The sequence below is a fragment of the Zootoca vivipara genome, chromosome 1 (genome assembly GCF_963506605.1).
Source record: "Zootoca vivipara chromosome 1, rZooViv1.1, whole genome shotgun sequence".
Taxonomy (NCBI): domain Eukaryota; kingdom Metazoa; phylum Chordata; class Lepidosauria; order Squamata; family Lacertidae; genus Zootoca; species Zootoca vivipara.
The window spans coordinates 117,062,760-117,077,419 of record NC_083276.1 but is presented as its reverse complement, the minus strand read 5'-3'; the positions used below and the strand labels follow the sequence as shown (position 1 = coordinate 117,077,419).

The window sequence follows — 14,660 nt, the reverse complement described above, 5'->3', positions numbered from 1 at the left end:
AATAGAACCAGTGTGTGCATCCCAAACTGCTAGATTCAACACTAGGACCCTTGTGGCCAGCCTTCTTTTGCACATGTAGGGTGCATAATCCCTCTTTGGGTTGGGGAGGTCATTGTAAGGTAAGCCAGGCATTGACAAACATGCCAGGAGGATGCCGGGTGAATGGGAGGTGAGAATTGCGTCAAAGTTTGGCTAGTGATGCTGTCTGGTTAGCAGTCATCTGGTTAGCACTGTGGGGGTAAAATGCTGAACTAGATCAGCCTTTGCTCTGATCCACTAGAGCTGATTCTATGTCCTTAAGAGATCTAAGCAGGGCTTTCTACTGCAGTAACTTGGTATGTCATATACAGTATAGCTTTACCCCACCCATGGTTAGCAGAACAAATAATGCAAACTGAGAGAATTAGCATAGAATTTGGGCTGCTGTGTGTAATAATTCCACTTTTTATTCTAGTGCAGAGTACACAAGAGGGGACTGGTCTATAGTTGCAGCAACGAGAATGGAAGAGAGGAGGTTAGAAGAGGCAGTCCCAATTAAGAAGAGGTGGGAGAGTATGGCAGGAGCAAAGCTCACCCTGGAAGATGCTTCTGTTGTCCTGGTGGGAGACCAGACAGTGGTTTTGGCATTAGCTTGGGCAGTGCTGCCTCCAGGTTTTGGAGGACCGTTTGGCAAGACTCCCTCGGTTACTAATTGCTCCTGCTGCTCCTCTTCTCCCTCCTTATTGCTGCTGCCACCCACTTGCTTGCCAGGCAGAGAGCCAACGAGCAGGCAGGCATTTGCCGTTCTTCTTTCTCACTGCCACCAGTCTCCGGGGGCAGAGAGAGAGAGACGGATGTCCAAGCTGGTTGCAGTCAGTGTTAGAAACTGGGATATAAATGCTATTCGCCATATGGCCCCTTAAGCCTAGGTTACAGGCACACTGACGGAATGTTCAGACACCTTTTTTAAAAATATATATATAGCTTCTCCCATACATGACAGAGGAGCAAAGACCACATGAAAGACACTGAAATGGGGGAGCCAGGAGGGAGCCTCAGCTTGGAGGGGACAGGATAGAAAGTCCCCTTGCATGCATTGATGATTCCCTTGAGCACTACACTGCTGAATACAGCTCCTTATGTCTTCGTAATTGTATGTGCCAAGTTTTACTTATTTGGGGCTACACTCTGCAATGCCTTTGGGCTGATATGTGTTTCTTCCACCGGGACGCAGGTGGCGCTGTGGTCTAAACCACTGAGCCTCTTGGGCTTCCCGATCAGAAGGTTGGCGGTTCATTTTGATTTTATTTTATTTTACTTATGTTTCTCTTCCATGGCTCATGTGGGCATCTTTCCATGAGTGATTATGTATCTACTTCTGGCTTCCTGGCAGACCTGTGAACTGTTGCACATGTTCAGGACAGGTGTTTAAATGAGTCCGTTGGGCTCACTGCCTTTTACACAAGTCCCTCCACGACATAGCAGCCCTTGCAAAATCTCTCCGAACCACACAAGAGGTAGCCCTCGCCCCCCCCCCTAATTACCAGACAGAGCGCGCTCAGTATATTTCAGGCTCGTCTGCGAGAGCTGGATTTAAGTCATCCCTCTGTGTCCCTGCGCCATTAGTCCATATACTATACTTCTGGGATAATGGAGAGGAGAAAGTTGCTGGTAATGTGTTGGGCCTCTGTTGTCCCTTGAGGTGCTATACAAATCTAAGCAATTTTCGCTTACTTGCCACTTGTCAAAATCTGGAAAGAACATTATGAACCCTGCAGAAATTCTTAAAATGGCAGCTCCTATTCAGCCAGGGCTTTTGTTCTGTAATTTTTGGGCTCCTGAAAGGAGTGCCCCACTGTTCTAATTAAAATAAATGGGCGAAGGACAGGCGTCTGCATTTCACATGTTCTATGGAATACTAAGGGTTGGGGGGGGAGAGTATAAAAGAAGCCAAATATTTTACAAATGTGAGGGAAAATGTCTGTACCATAGCTACAAAGGCTGTATTTTGTAGGGGGCGGGGGAAACAGGTAGAACCAAAAAAACAGAGACAAATTTCCCCCCAACATTTTCTAAAACTCTCTCTCTCTTTCTCTCTCTCTCTCCATACATTTTTAGCAAATAACATTTAAAGTGCATTTATAGCAGTTTAACAGCCATGGCTTCCTCCAAAGAATCCTGGAAGCTTCAGTTTCCAAAGAGCTCCCGTTCCTGGCACCCTTAACAAACTACAGTTCCCAGTGCCTTAAATGTGTGGTGTGCATGTAACCAAATCACTCTTACTTTTACCATTCATTCAGGCCTTGCTATTCCTTCCCCCAAACTCCGCCCTCTCCCTTTGTTGTTGGGGGTGGAGTGGTAGAATTCGATATAACAAACCATAATGTGTCCATTTTCTATAAAATTGTATGACCATGTTATACAGATGTCCTGTGTATAACATGCGTGCAAAGGATGAATGAAAGTGAGATATATTTATGTTGAAGATATGTAATACAACTGCCGGGATAGCCCAGTCAACAGAACATGGGAGTCTTAACCTCAGGGTTGCGGGTTCGAGCCCCACGTTGGGCAAAGGATTCCTGCATTGCAGGGGGTTGGACTAGATGACCCTCGTGGGCCATCCAACAATGATTATATGAATAAATGAGTAAGAAGTGTCCAGTAAGAAGGACTGACGTAGTCGAAACAAAACAAAACAAATCAATAAATTCCTTTCAGCAGCACCTTAGAGACCAACTATGATTGTCAGTAAGAAGGAAATCACTACTCATCAAAGAAAGGAAACCTACCAGATAAGGCTCCTTGTTTAACCATGACCATAGGGGGGAAAGTACTTCCATACATTAGTTTTGATTAGCCTGGATAAATTAGCAGGGAGGTGGGAAACTGGTGCATCACCACCAGGAACTAACTGGGTTCCATGTTAAGAACAGTTGTCTGGAAACTATGGAGGACTTTTGCAGCTCTCCCTTTCTGGGTGCATTCTAATGTGTCTGATAGTAAGCTATAATCCTCTTTGATATGGGACTGCCTGCTGAAAAGGTTAGATAACCTTCTATTCTGGAGTTAGGCCCAGTTTACCCGAAGGAACATCTCCAGCCCAAAGTTTCCAAGCACAATTCAAAGTGTTGGTGCTGACTTTTAAAGCCCTAAACATCCTAAGGAGCATCTCCAGCCCCATCGTTCAGCCCGGACACTGAGGTCAAGCTCCGAGGGCCTTCTGGCAGTTCCCTCTCTGTGAGAAGTGAGGTTACAGGGAACCAGGCAGAGGGCCTTCTCAGTAGTGATGCCTGCCCTCCCATCAGATGTCAAGGAGATAAAGAACTACGCAACTTTTAGAAGACACCTTAAGGCAGCCCTGTATCGGGATGTTTATAATGTTTGATGTTATAATGTTTTAATATGCATTGGAAGCCACCCAAAGTGGCTGGGGCAACCTAGCCAGATGGGTGGGGTGGTATTATTATTATTATTATTATTATTATTATTATTATTATTATTATACTAGATAGAAGATACTGACATCCCTCCCAGCAAAAACTCTTATGTGAGTGTAAATAAGCTGCACTCGAAAAGATTTAGCAAAGCAGAAATTTCTAGAGGGCATAGGGTTTTGTTGTGGGTTTCATTGGTATTTTCAGTATGATTGTAACTTAGTAATGCCGCCGTAAAATGCTATTTAATCATTCCTTTTATGTAGATATTATATATATCTATATCCACAGGTTGCACGACTGGCCGTCAGCGACTTTTCTGTTCATCAGTTGATCATATCTACTTACACAAGCAGTCAAGCATTCAGCAAAGAAGATATCTCTTTTTCCGGAGACAAAGAAGTGTTCCCTATAGCATAGTCTGGCCAGCTATGGTTTCTCCGGCTCATCCAGTTCCTAAGGTACTGTAATTTCTATTATCTGATCCTTTTTCCAGTCAATATAAAGGTTGACCGCACGAGTGATCAAGTACATTCATCCTTGACAGCTGGGAGTTTGAATCATGGTTTTGTTACCAGGGCTGAGATTTGATATCGGAACGCTGGTGCGCCAAGTTCCCTGCTCCCTGCTATGCTAAAGACAGCACCAAATCAATTTCTCAGCCAGTTTAAATCTGATGCTCCTTCAGCTGCTGCAAACCCAAATGCGCTTTTTGTTTTGTTTTGTTAGTCTCGTTGTTTAAAAAAAAAGAAAGATATTTTGCAATTGGTTAGAAGTCAAGTCAATGTGAATTGACTGCACTCGAGGGGAGGGAATCACTGTACGTTTTAAAAATAGCAAAGTTAAAAAAACATTGCTGTCTATCTCCAGCTTTGTTTATTTGCTTCCACCTAAAAACTGAAAGGCTTATTAAAAGGTCAGTGAGCTGCCCTGCTATGTATCTTATCAAGTAAACCTTCCTGTTACTTGCTGAAAGTAGCTTCTTGGAATACAGAGATGGTGTATTTTAAAAGGCAACCTGGAAAGTATGGGTTGAGGTTGCCGTTTTTAAATTTCAGTGTTCACTGAAAGTAGTAACTCAAGCTATTTCATAGTTTTGACATACACGTTGTCCAGTCATATGCGGTATTTACTCAGAACGAGTCCCATTGGTTTCCATAGGGCTTACTCTCATTTAACTATGCCGTTATTTATACCCCGCCCATCTGGGCAGCTTCCGACACATATAAAAACATCATAAAACATTAAAAACTTCCAGATACAAAGCTGCCTTCAGATGTCTTCTAAAAGTTGTTTGGTTATTTCATTGACATTTGATGGGAGGGCGTTCCACAGGGAGGGCGCCACTACCGAGAAGGCCCTCTGCCTGGTTCCCTGCAACCTCAGTTCTCACAGTGAGGGAACTGCCAGAAGGCCCTCGGAGCTGGACCTCACTGTCCGGGCTGAATGATGGGGGTGGAAACGCTCCTTCAGGTATACTGGACCAAGGCCGTTTAGGGCTTTAAAGGACAGCACCAACACTTTGAATTGTGCTTGAAAATGTACTGGGAACCTGTGTAGAGATCCTTTAGGACCAGTGTTGTATGGTCCTGGCAGCTGTTCCCAGTCGCCAGTCTAGCATTCTGGATTAGTTGCAGTTTCCGAGTAAATGCATTTAGAAGCCTCCCCATGATTGGGAACTCCTACCGTGTTTCCCCCAAAATAAGCCACTGTCATATATTTATTTTTCCTCAAGAAGACACACTATGGCTTATTTTCAGGGGATGTCTTATTTTTTAATTACGCATCCAGCCTTGCCTCTTCCTTGGCGCCCTCCAGAACTGAGCCTATCACTATTGCTTATTTTCGGGGTATGGCTTATATTGCACAAATGCTTTGAAATCCTGCTGCGGCTTATTTTATGGGTATGGCTTATTTTCGGGGAAACCGGGTATGACACGGTTAGATCCTCCCTTCAGACCTTCGAGCTCAACACCTGAAGGTTGGAAATGGAGCTGGCACATGGGGAATGTTTGGGGTGGGGCTTGTCCTGCTTTTACCCACATGCTAGGGCAGGGCGGTACAACACGCAGCCCAGGGGCCGCAATTGGCCCTTGGAGCCTTTTGGGGGGCAGCCCTTGGCAACATTTGACACACATACCCCTGCAGCCCTTGCACTGCCTTCCCAAAACCAGGTAAGGAGGTACTGGGCTGTGGGAAGGAGACATGAGGGCTCTGACAGGGTCCTAGAGTCCTCCCTTTTATAATATCAATATCCCAAGTCTAACATTGCTTCCTCTGGATACTACTAGCTTCTGTTATGCAAGCTCTGAATTCTGGAAAGTAAATTAGTATCTACATCTTAGATCAGGCATCCCCAAACTGCGGCCCTCCAGATATTTTGGCCTACAACTCCCATGATCCCTGGCTAACAGGACCAGTGATCAGGGATGGTGGGAATTGTAATGTCTTAGATGTTTTCAGAAATCTCAGGGGTGAGTAGTAGCACAGGTGCATTAATTTATCTATAAATGTGGTGCCAGATGAAATGCCAAAAACTGGTTTGCAGAGATTGTGGAACCAGGAAGCTTGCCTGTTTTCTGAAATGCCTTCAGTGATGCAGATCAAAGAAATCGCCATCTAGCATCACATTGTATATTGCACTTAAAACACACTTAAAACATTTTATTTGCAGCTGTATAGCTGAATCCAGAGAGAGAGAGACAGAGCGCAACATCCAAGGGCACCAGGGAGGGAGGCCCACGCTGAGAAAGAAATCATTATTTTGGCAAGAAATCACCCCTGTTGCTATATGTCCAAGTTTCCCCAGATTTTGCTAAGTTCCGAAAGATCCCCTGGACGCCATTTTCAGGACGTATGGATCGCCTTCCCTTCTCAACATGGTGTGGGGTGGTGGGGATCCTGCTTGGCGCTGAGTCTGGGTGTGTAAGAGAACTATTTTGCACACCTGCACCAAGAAGGATTGCTCTCACTTGCATTAGCTGGTGACGGGCAGCGGGGGTGGGGGTGGGGGGGCAGTGATCCTGCATAGCACTGGGCTTGGTTGCATGAGAGAGATCCCTCTTGTTACACCCAAGCTCAGTGCTTTGCAGGATGGCTCTCCCTTCACATCCACTGAGAGCAAATCTGCTTAGGGCTGCGTTGCAAAAGTGCTGTTTGAAGCATCCCTCCCCATTTTCCTTGAAATGAAATGCAGCCCTCGCACTTCAGCTGAAACAGGAACACAGGAGTTGCCTTAAAGTGCTTCTCAAAAGAAGTATTTGAAGATGCTCGTGCTCTTCTGTGAGCCAGTGGCAGCCACTGCCGCCTACCCACTTCCAAGAAAAGCATGTGAGCTGCTGCAAACAGTGCTTTTGAGCAGGTCTTAATCTCTGCTGATCAGCTGATGTGTGGAGATTGCATCCTACTGCCTCTACAGCATGATACTGTTTCATGCTGGGAACAGGGCATGCAGGCAGGGCAAGATTGGACCCCTGTCTTCCTGCCCAGCAGCTGGCATCTTCAGGTGGAACAATGAAAAGATAAACAACCGTGAAGTGCAAATATTTAAATGTATATGCACCAACAACCTTCACATATACAAAGAGATTCGAAAATGTGTACTGTACAAAATCTCATGCTCGAAGTCTTAAAAGTCCAGTGTAAAGTGCAATAATCAAGTCCGATAATAAAGATTCTTTGAGAATTGTGAGCTTCGGTAGTCTTGTTAAGCTTTTACACATGAACCTTAGAAAGAGTCCGCCCCCTGAGGAAACCATTCCTGTGAAACGGGGAAGAAGCTAGCCGCCCGTCGGAAGAGATAAGAACGCACGATACATCGTAGCACTTGATTATTGCACTTTATACCGGACTTTTAAGACTTCGAGCATGAGATTTTGTACACATTTTTGAATCTCTTTGCATAGGTGAAGGTTGTTGGTGCATATACATTTAAATATTTGCACTTCACGGTTGTTTACCTTTTCATTGTTTTGCTAACATTACCGTGTTGTCTGTCTGTTGCCGGCATCTTCAGTGGGCATGGTGTTGGCGAAGTGCCTTTGTAGGCAAAACTAGAACCTCTGGCAAGTCAAGAATGGCCTGTCGGCCTGCGATTCTCCACCCTTGATTTATATAGAATGTCTGGACTCTACAGTTTAAGGCTGGAGATTGATAAATCATATGATTGAATGTTCCTCCGTACAAAAAAACAAAAACCCTATTTATATAAAACTAGCATGTTGGAGAGAAGAGTTCTAGCCTAGCCTTTATCCCGACAGGCTTGCTGTCTATGTAGAGGCAACAGAAGCCCGGTCACAGGCTTACCACTTCATTGAGAAATAGGCCTCACCCTCTGTCCAAAGTCAAGACTAACAGTGCACCCCAGTCCCGCCCGCCCCGCAGGTAAAGCCACATATCCAAACTGCAGCACTACGCAGGAAGAGAGCGTGCCTTGCACTAAACGTCCCTGGAGAGCAAATAGCTTCAAACGGATGAAGCAAAGCCTGCAGGGTAACGTAAAATCTGAACAAGGGTTTGCCCGGGGGTCCAAGCCTAATTGTATTCACTGCCAGGGCCCACACCTTTTTTATTTATTCATTAATTAACGCACTCTTCTACTTTCTCTAGCAACAATAAAATCCACAATCCTAGAATATCTCCATCTATAAATAGCCAGTTCCCAAGGTTATTCTTTTGCCCGTTCACAACATTGCAAAGATACAAACGGTGTGCTGTCAGTTCAGGATATTCCTGAATTTTTCTTATAACGAAAAATTCGTCTAGCAAATCCCGTAGGAATGCATTGAATATTTTTTTGAATATTTTTTTGCCCATAGGAATGCATTAATTGAATTTCAATGCATTCCTATGGGAAACCGCGATTCACTAGATGAATTTTTCATAAAACGAATTCGTCTAGCGAGGCAACCTCTGCTCGAAAAATCCTTTCGTTAAGCGGAAATTTCATTAAGCAGGGCATTCGTTAAGCGAGGGACCACTGTACAGGGGTGGGAAAGAGTGGGTGGCAATATCACGGTCCAAAAACGAACCTTGACTACAGATTATGGTTTGTTGGGAGCAAAACAAACCACGATGTCTGTGTCAGCTGTAATGCTGAACCGGAGTTTGTGGTTCTTTTCTTCCCAGCATGAGCAGGGATTTTTTAATTTTCATTTCTTTTGTTCTTTAATATCATAAGTCACTCCGGGAAGGCCATGGGCAGCATTTGTAAGCGGACTAAAATATTTTAAATGAATAATTTTTTTAATTAAAAAAAAGTACGAAGTTGCTATCACAGACCCTCCAAGTGTCCCTATTTTCCAGGGACATCTTAGAGAAGCCATCCCAGTTTCCGATTTGATCCCGGAATGTTGGAGGGTATGGAGTTATCCGACCCCTGAGCTGTCTGAAGGCAATCCTGTATAGGGAAGTTTTAAAAAAATGTTTAATGTTTTATTATGTTTTAATATATTTAGTGCTTCTGTGCATGCGTGAGCGGTGAAATCCGGAAGTAACCTGTTCCGGTACTTCCGGGTTTCCCGCAGTCCGCTACCCGAAAACACGTAACCTGAAGCGTCCGTAACATGAGGTGTGACTGTGTGCGGTTGTGTAGTAAAGTCCAGCGAAGCAATTAAGTAAAGAGTTGCCCGAATTTGGAGTCACCCCCCTGAATTTGGGGATTATTGGGTTGTTGTTTTTATTTCGATTATATATTTTGTGGTTTTATATTTTGATTTTGTTTTGTGAACCACCCTGAGACCTCCGGGTATAGGGTGGTATATAAATTCAATACATTATTATTATTATTATTATTATTATTATTATTATTATTAATCTTTTCCACAGAATTCCCACCTGTGTTTTGGGTGGGTGGGTGGGGTGGGTTGTGGCTTATATTTTAAAAAGCTGGCATTCCTCCCCCTCGATTTCTCCTATAGCCACGAAGAAACCGAACGATTTCGCTGGGTTTTGTCCGAAAACACAGCACCGTTGTTTTTTAAAAAAACGGGGCGGCGAAACGGGAGCCGGTTTGGCTTCTTTGAGGAGCCTTCTGATAGTTTTAAGCCTCATAGTGGAAAGCAGCTGCGGTATTTTGAATTTTCAATGCTGTAAGGTTAACAGACTATCAAGAGTTGCTGGCAACGGACAACGTTAAGTTCAAAAGGGCAGTGGCAGAAACACTGAGGCAGCCTTGAGGGTTTGCCCTGATGGCTTAGGAAGGTCGCTAGGGCGAACGAAAGGGCAAGCTGCCATGAAGCAGGAGGCTCTATCTGAGAAAATGATCCCATTGTCATCCTCTTTTTTTTCTTTCTGATCTTCCATTTTCAATCCTTTCGCCCCCCCTCCCAAGCACATAAAGAAACCAGACTATGTGACGACAGGCATTGTACCAAGCTGGGGAGACTACATAGAAATTAAGAACGAAGATCAGATTCAAGGGCTTCGTCAGGCTTGTCAACTGGCCCGTCATGTCCTGCTTCTAGCTGGGAAGAGTTTAAAGGTAACCGCCACATGGAGGCTTGGCCAGTCCTCGCCTTTTTCATTCGGCATGTTTTGAGTTACGCCATTCTCGGTTTGTATTGAAATATCCTTTTTTTAAAAAATAATAATAAAAGTTTGCTGAAATAGTGAAAAGAGAGTTGTGCTCTCAGCTCTAAATCTGCATTAAAAGAACCCTAAATTCAGAATGAATCGTTTCAGCTAAGCAGATATGCTGAGAACATTTGTTTAACAACAACAACAACAACAACAACAACAACAACAACAACAACAACTTATTATTTGTACCCTGCCCATCTGACTGGGTTGCCCCAGCCACTCTGGGCGGCTTCTAGCATATATAAAAACATAATAGAACATTACACCTTAAAAAAAGCTTTTGCCTGATTGTATCTCAAAAGGGTACTTAAAAAAATAAAAATATTATTATTCGTGTTGCCTAATTCCAGAAAGGTGGACTAAGATCCATGCATGTAAGGAGAATATGGAAAACTTAACTTTTTTGACAGCTGGAAAAATGGGGACTAGGAGCTTGTCTGTATGAATGAAGAAAAGGTCTTTGGATTCTAGTTTCCACCAGGCGTGTGTATAACGTATTAGATGCTATGTAAATAAAGCACTTGTAGCTCTACATGTAACCCTAATAGCATTTAATTAGGGTTTGACATACAATTTACTTGAATATATATATTCCAACATGCCATGTTGCATATGTTTGTCCTAAGTCACATGAGATTCTGCATTGTTTAGTCACAAAGCAAAATCCCTTTGTTCATACTTGCTAATTTTCAGCTGTGCATTTATGTAAATTGGAATGGGCTGCTCACTCCTTTCTTAGCGATTTTACTGCTTCTGCCTCCCATTTCTATGCCTTAAACAGGCATATTTTGAGCTTCAAACTCATTTATAAAGCAGGCCGTGGCAAAATGTCCGGAGCACTTGCTGTGCTTTCATGTCTCTCTAGGATATTTTAAAGTTGTTTGCTTCCCTTTTATTAAGAGAAGAGCATTATGAAGAACTTTTTGCAAGAACTTGGCAAATGGAGGGTATTTTGCTTAAATAAATAAATAAATCTGCCCTAAAAAATAGGACATAGAATTTTGGTTGCATGGAGAGACTACTGGGGAGGAGTATAGCAAAAGAAGATATAGACTGAGCCCAGTGGGACTTGCTTCCAAGTAGAGGTGTATAGAATTGCACTGTTCAGATTTCACTATAGCCCACTGGGAAATAGTATAATTAGCTGAGCTGTAACTTTGTCCTTCTGCGCATATTAATTCCAGGAGGTTAGATTCAAAGAACCACATGGGGTTTCCCATGTGTGCTCTTTGCAGCAGCATTTCCCTGCCCCCCTCCCCCCAAAAAAGCAACTTCTGAAGTTCAGGGAACTTCCAGCAGATCATGCAACATAGCTCTGGAAGCTGCAGCTGGGGTAGAAATGAAATTGGTGAGCTTCTCCATGCATGAGCACAAGTGCCTTCCATGTTGCTTCGGGCACTATGGAAACGAGTGAGTAAGCTTAACTACCGTATTTTTCCGTGTATAAGATGCCCCCATGTATAAGACGCCCCCTGCTTTTGGGGACCCCAAATTTAGAAAATGGGCATATGTACTATCCGTGTATAAGACGTCCCCCAGATTTTTAACCTTATTTTAAAGTAAAAAGACCTTATACACAGGAAAGTACAGTATATTTCTGAGAACAATTTATACAGTCTGTGCATGTCTGTATGTTTTTATTTTAAAATATTTTAGTCCACTCAAATTAATAAGATTAATAATATTAATATTAATTGATTATATTAATTAATAATATTAATATTTCCCCTTTATAAATATTTTTTGTTATACTGCTTGGATTAACGCAGTGCCATGTCAACATCACTTCGATACAGACTGTATTTTTGGAAGTCAGTTTTGGTTCTTTAGTGGGTTTCAGTGAATTATTCAGCCAGACATTTGCACCCAACTTTAGTCACCTCTGGGATGCGGGTGGCGCTGTGGTCTAAACCACAGAGCCTAGAGCTTGCTGATCAGAAGGTCGGTGGTTCGAATCCCCGCGACGGGGTGAGCTCCCGTTGTTCGGTCCCAGCTCCTGCCAATCTAGCATTTCGAAAGCACGTCAAAGTGCAAGTAGATAAATAGGTACCACTCCGGCAGGAAGGTAAACAGCATTTCCGTGCACTGCTCTGGTTCGTCAGAAGTGACTTAGTCATGCTGGCCACAGGACCCGGAAGCTGTCTGCGGACAAACACCGGCTCCCTCAGCCTATAGAGCGAGATGAGCGCCGCAACCCCAGAGTCGTCTGCGTCTGGACCTAATGGTCAGGGGTACCTTTACCTTTACCTTTAGTCACCTCTTGAAAATAACACAGTTATGCTTCAGTCTTATGCATACTCCCCTGGGAATAAGTCGTGTACTACAACATACATTTAATGCACACTATATGTGTGCATTAAAATCCCACAAGCACTTTCCTCCCTTCCTGGCAGTAATTATACAATAATCATAGTGAAGGCTGATCGCCGAAGAATTGATGCTTTTGAATTATGGTGCTGGAGGAGACTCTTGAGAGTCCCATGGACTGCAAGAAGATCAAACCTATCCATTCTGAAGGAAATCAGCCCTGAGTGCTCACTGGAAGGACAGATCCTGAAGCTGAGGCTCTAATACTTTGGCCACCTCCTGAGAAGAGAAGGCTTCCTGGAAAAGACCCTGATGTTGGAAAAGATGGAGGGCACTAGGAGAAGAGGACAACAGAGGACGAGATGGTTGGACAGCTACGAACATGAGTTTAACCAAACTGCGGGAAGCAGTGGAAGACAGGAGTGCCTGGCGTGTTCTGGTCCATGGGGTCACGAGGAGTCGGACACGACTAAACAACAAAACAACAACAAATATGTGTTTAAAGCACATGTTTTCCCCTCCCATCCAACTAGTTTACACCTCACAGAGCTACAGCTCCCAGCACCATGATAAACTGCATCTTTCAGGCAGGGCCGTCTTAAGCACCTCTGGCGTCGTGGTGCAACGGATCCCTCCGGCGGTCTCCCCCGTTTCACAGCGCGACGGGCGGGCAGGCGCAGCGCGGCTGCCGAAGGCGCTGCTGTGCGACGGGTGGGCTCAGCGCACAGCGCTACTGCCGAGGGCGCTGCTGTGCGGAAGAGCGGCCGGCGGGCACAGCTGCGATGCGCCCCCTGGCGGGCCGGCACCATGGCGCCCTGCGCCACCCAGCCTGGCCGTAGGGCCGGCCCTGCTTCAAGGGTTATTTTGGGGAGAGACATGCTTTAAAGGTATCTTGTGTACACTGTGTAAATCCCATTGAACTTATCATGACTTCCTTTTTCGAGCAGGCAGGGTTAATACCAGTAGCACGAAGGCTACCATCTTGTGCATCCCTACTCAGGAGTAAGACCTATGATTGTTATTTAGACTTGTTAGTCACTTGTTATCGGAAGGCCTCCAAGCACTTTACAACAAATTAGAAACGTAAATATAAATGCATTATAGCATTAAAAACAAAACAACCCCCGTAACAGTGTCAGATTGCAAGTCGTGTTGACACCGGTTTAAGTGTAAACTGAGGGGCACAGCCAACCCAAGTCAAGTCGCATAATACTCAGGGCTGGCTGAGTTATTCTGGCACTTGAGCCAGAAAATCCCACAAGCACTTTCCCCCCTTCCTGGCAGTAATTATACTATAATCAGAAATTAAATGACTTAGCAGTTTGCTGCTCTTTCATGACACCCAAAATCTGTTGCCTGAGGCAGCTGCTCTAATTGTAGAGCTGGCCCTGATGAGGACACCATTCCCAGATTGCAGACTGGAGAATCTGTTACATCTGTGGCCATAATGAATATATAAAAATCCATGGACCAAAAGGCCCTCTAGTCCAATCTCTGAAATTGCAGGCCTCCTTCTTAGTGTAGCAGACTTGTGACGAATAATCTTGCAGTTTGTGTTTCATTGGTCTTCATGGGAAAGGGACCCTGTGGTAGAAGATGCAACCGGTGGGCCTGATCTCTCATTTGCAGAAGCTCTCTTGAAGATTATAAAAATAGAAATGCCTGTTCAGCTGATTGTGTTTGGGCAGACCCTGTGGAGTTACTGCCAACAGATTCAAGGGCACTCAATATGGTGCAACAAGAGATGGGGATCGGGACTGCCGTGAAGATATGAAGGCGGCGTAGAGAGAAGATATAGCAGGAGCATAATGAGCTTTAAATATAAGCCAAATAAGTTTCTAGTGAAGATTACAGGGAAATGGGAGCCAGGGCAAAGAACAAGAACATGGTGTCCGCACCTGGTTTGGGTACCAAAGCAAAAAGCAAAAGATATGAATGAAGAGGCCCAAGGAGAAATATGTTTTAATGATAAAAGAAAATACATAGATCAGAGTTGGAAGGGACCCCAAGGATCATCTAGTCCAAATAAGCAGCTGTCCCATACAGGGATCGAACCTGCAACCTTGTCGTTACCAGCACCATGCTCTAACCAACTGAGCTATCCAGGCTGATCGTGAAAGGGTGGTTTTGACACATTTTGCTGATCTTCCAAAGGTGAAAACATCAATGTTGAGTACAGGCTGAACATGGGAAGAGGGGAGAAAAATAACTCTGTTTTCTAACAAGCCAACTTCAAACCCATGGGTTATGAAGCTGGCTTGCTAAACTAGCTTTAAATCAGGTTTGAACACAACACTAAGTTGGGATTCTTAAAATTTGAAACTATACTCTGGAGAAGTCCTCTTAGCCAGCAGGAAG

At 44.2% G+C, this 14,660-nt stretch overlaps 1 protein-coding gene and 1 non-coding gene across 4 annotated transcripts in view; one reads left to right on the top strand and one right to left on the bottom strand.

Moving 5' to 3' along the window:
• The window catches only part of METAP1D (methionyl aminopeptidase type 1D, mitochondrial), a 102,239-nt gene that overhangs the window by 40,599 nt on the left and 46,980 nt on the right, over positions 1-14,660 (top strand). Inside the window, exons 2-3 of one of the 3 annotated variants that reach the window (XM_035135296.2) lie at positions 3,708-3,877; positions 9,748-9,897. In XM_035135296.2, the coding sequence (XP_034991187.2) occupies positions 3,708-3,877; positions 9,748-9,897 (320 nt within the window). The remainder of the gene's footprint in view (positions 1-3,707; positions 3,878-9,747; positions 9,898-14,660) is intronic. The other 2 variants (XM_060281118.1, XM_035135303.2) reach the window with 2 other exon arrangements.
• Positions 14,337-14,410, bottom strand: TRNAT-GGU (transfer RNA threonine (anticodon GGU)). Its single transcript has one exon. It is a non-coding gene; the product is annotated as a tRNA-Thr (tRNA).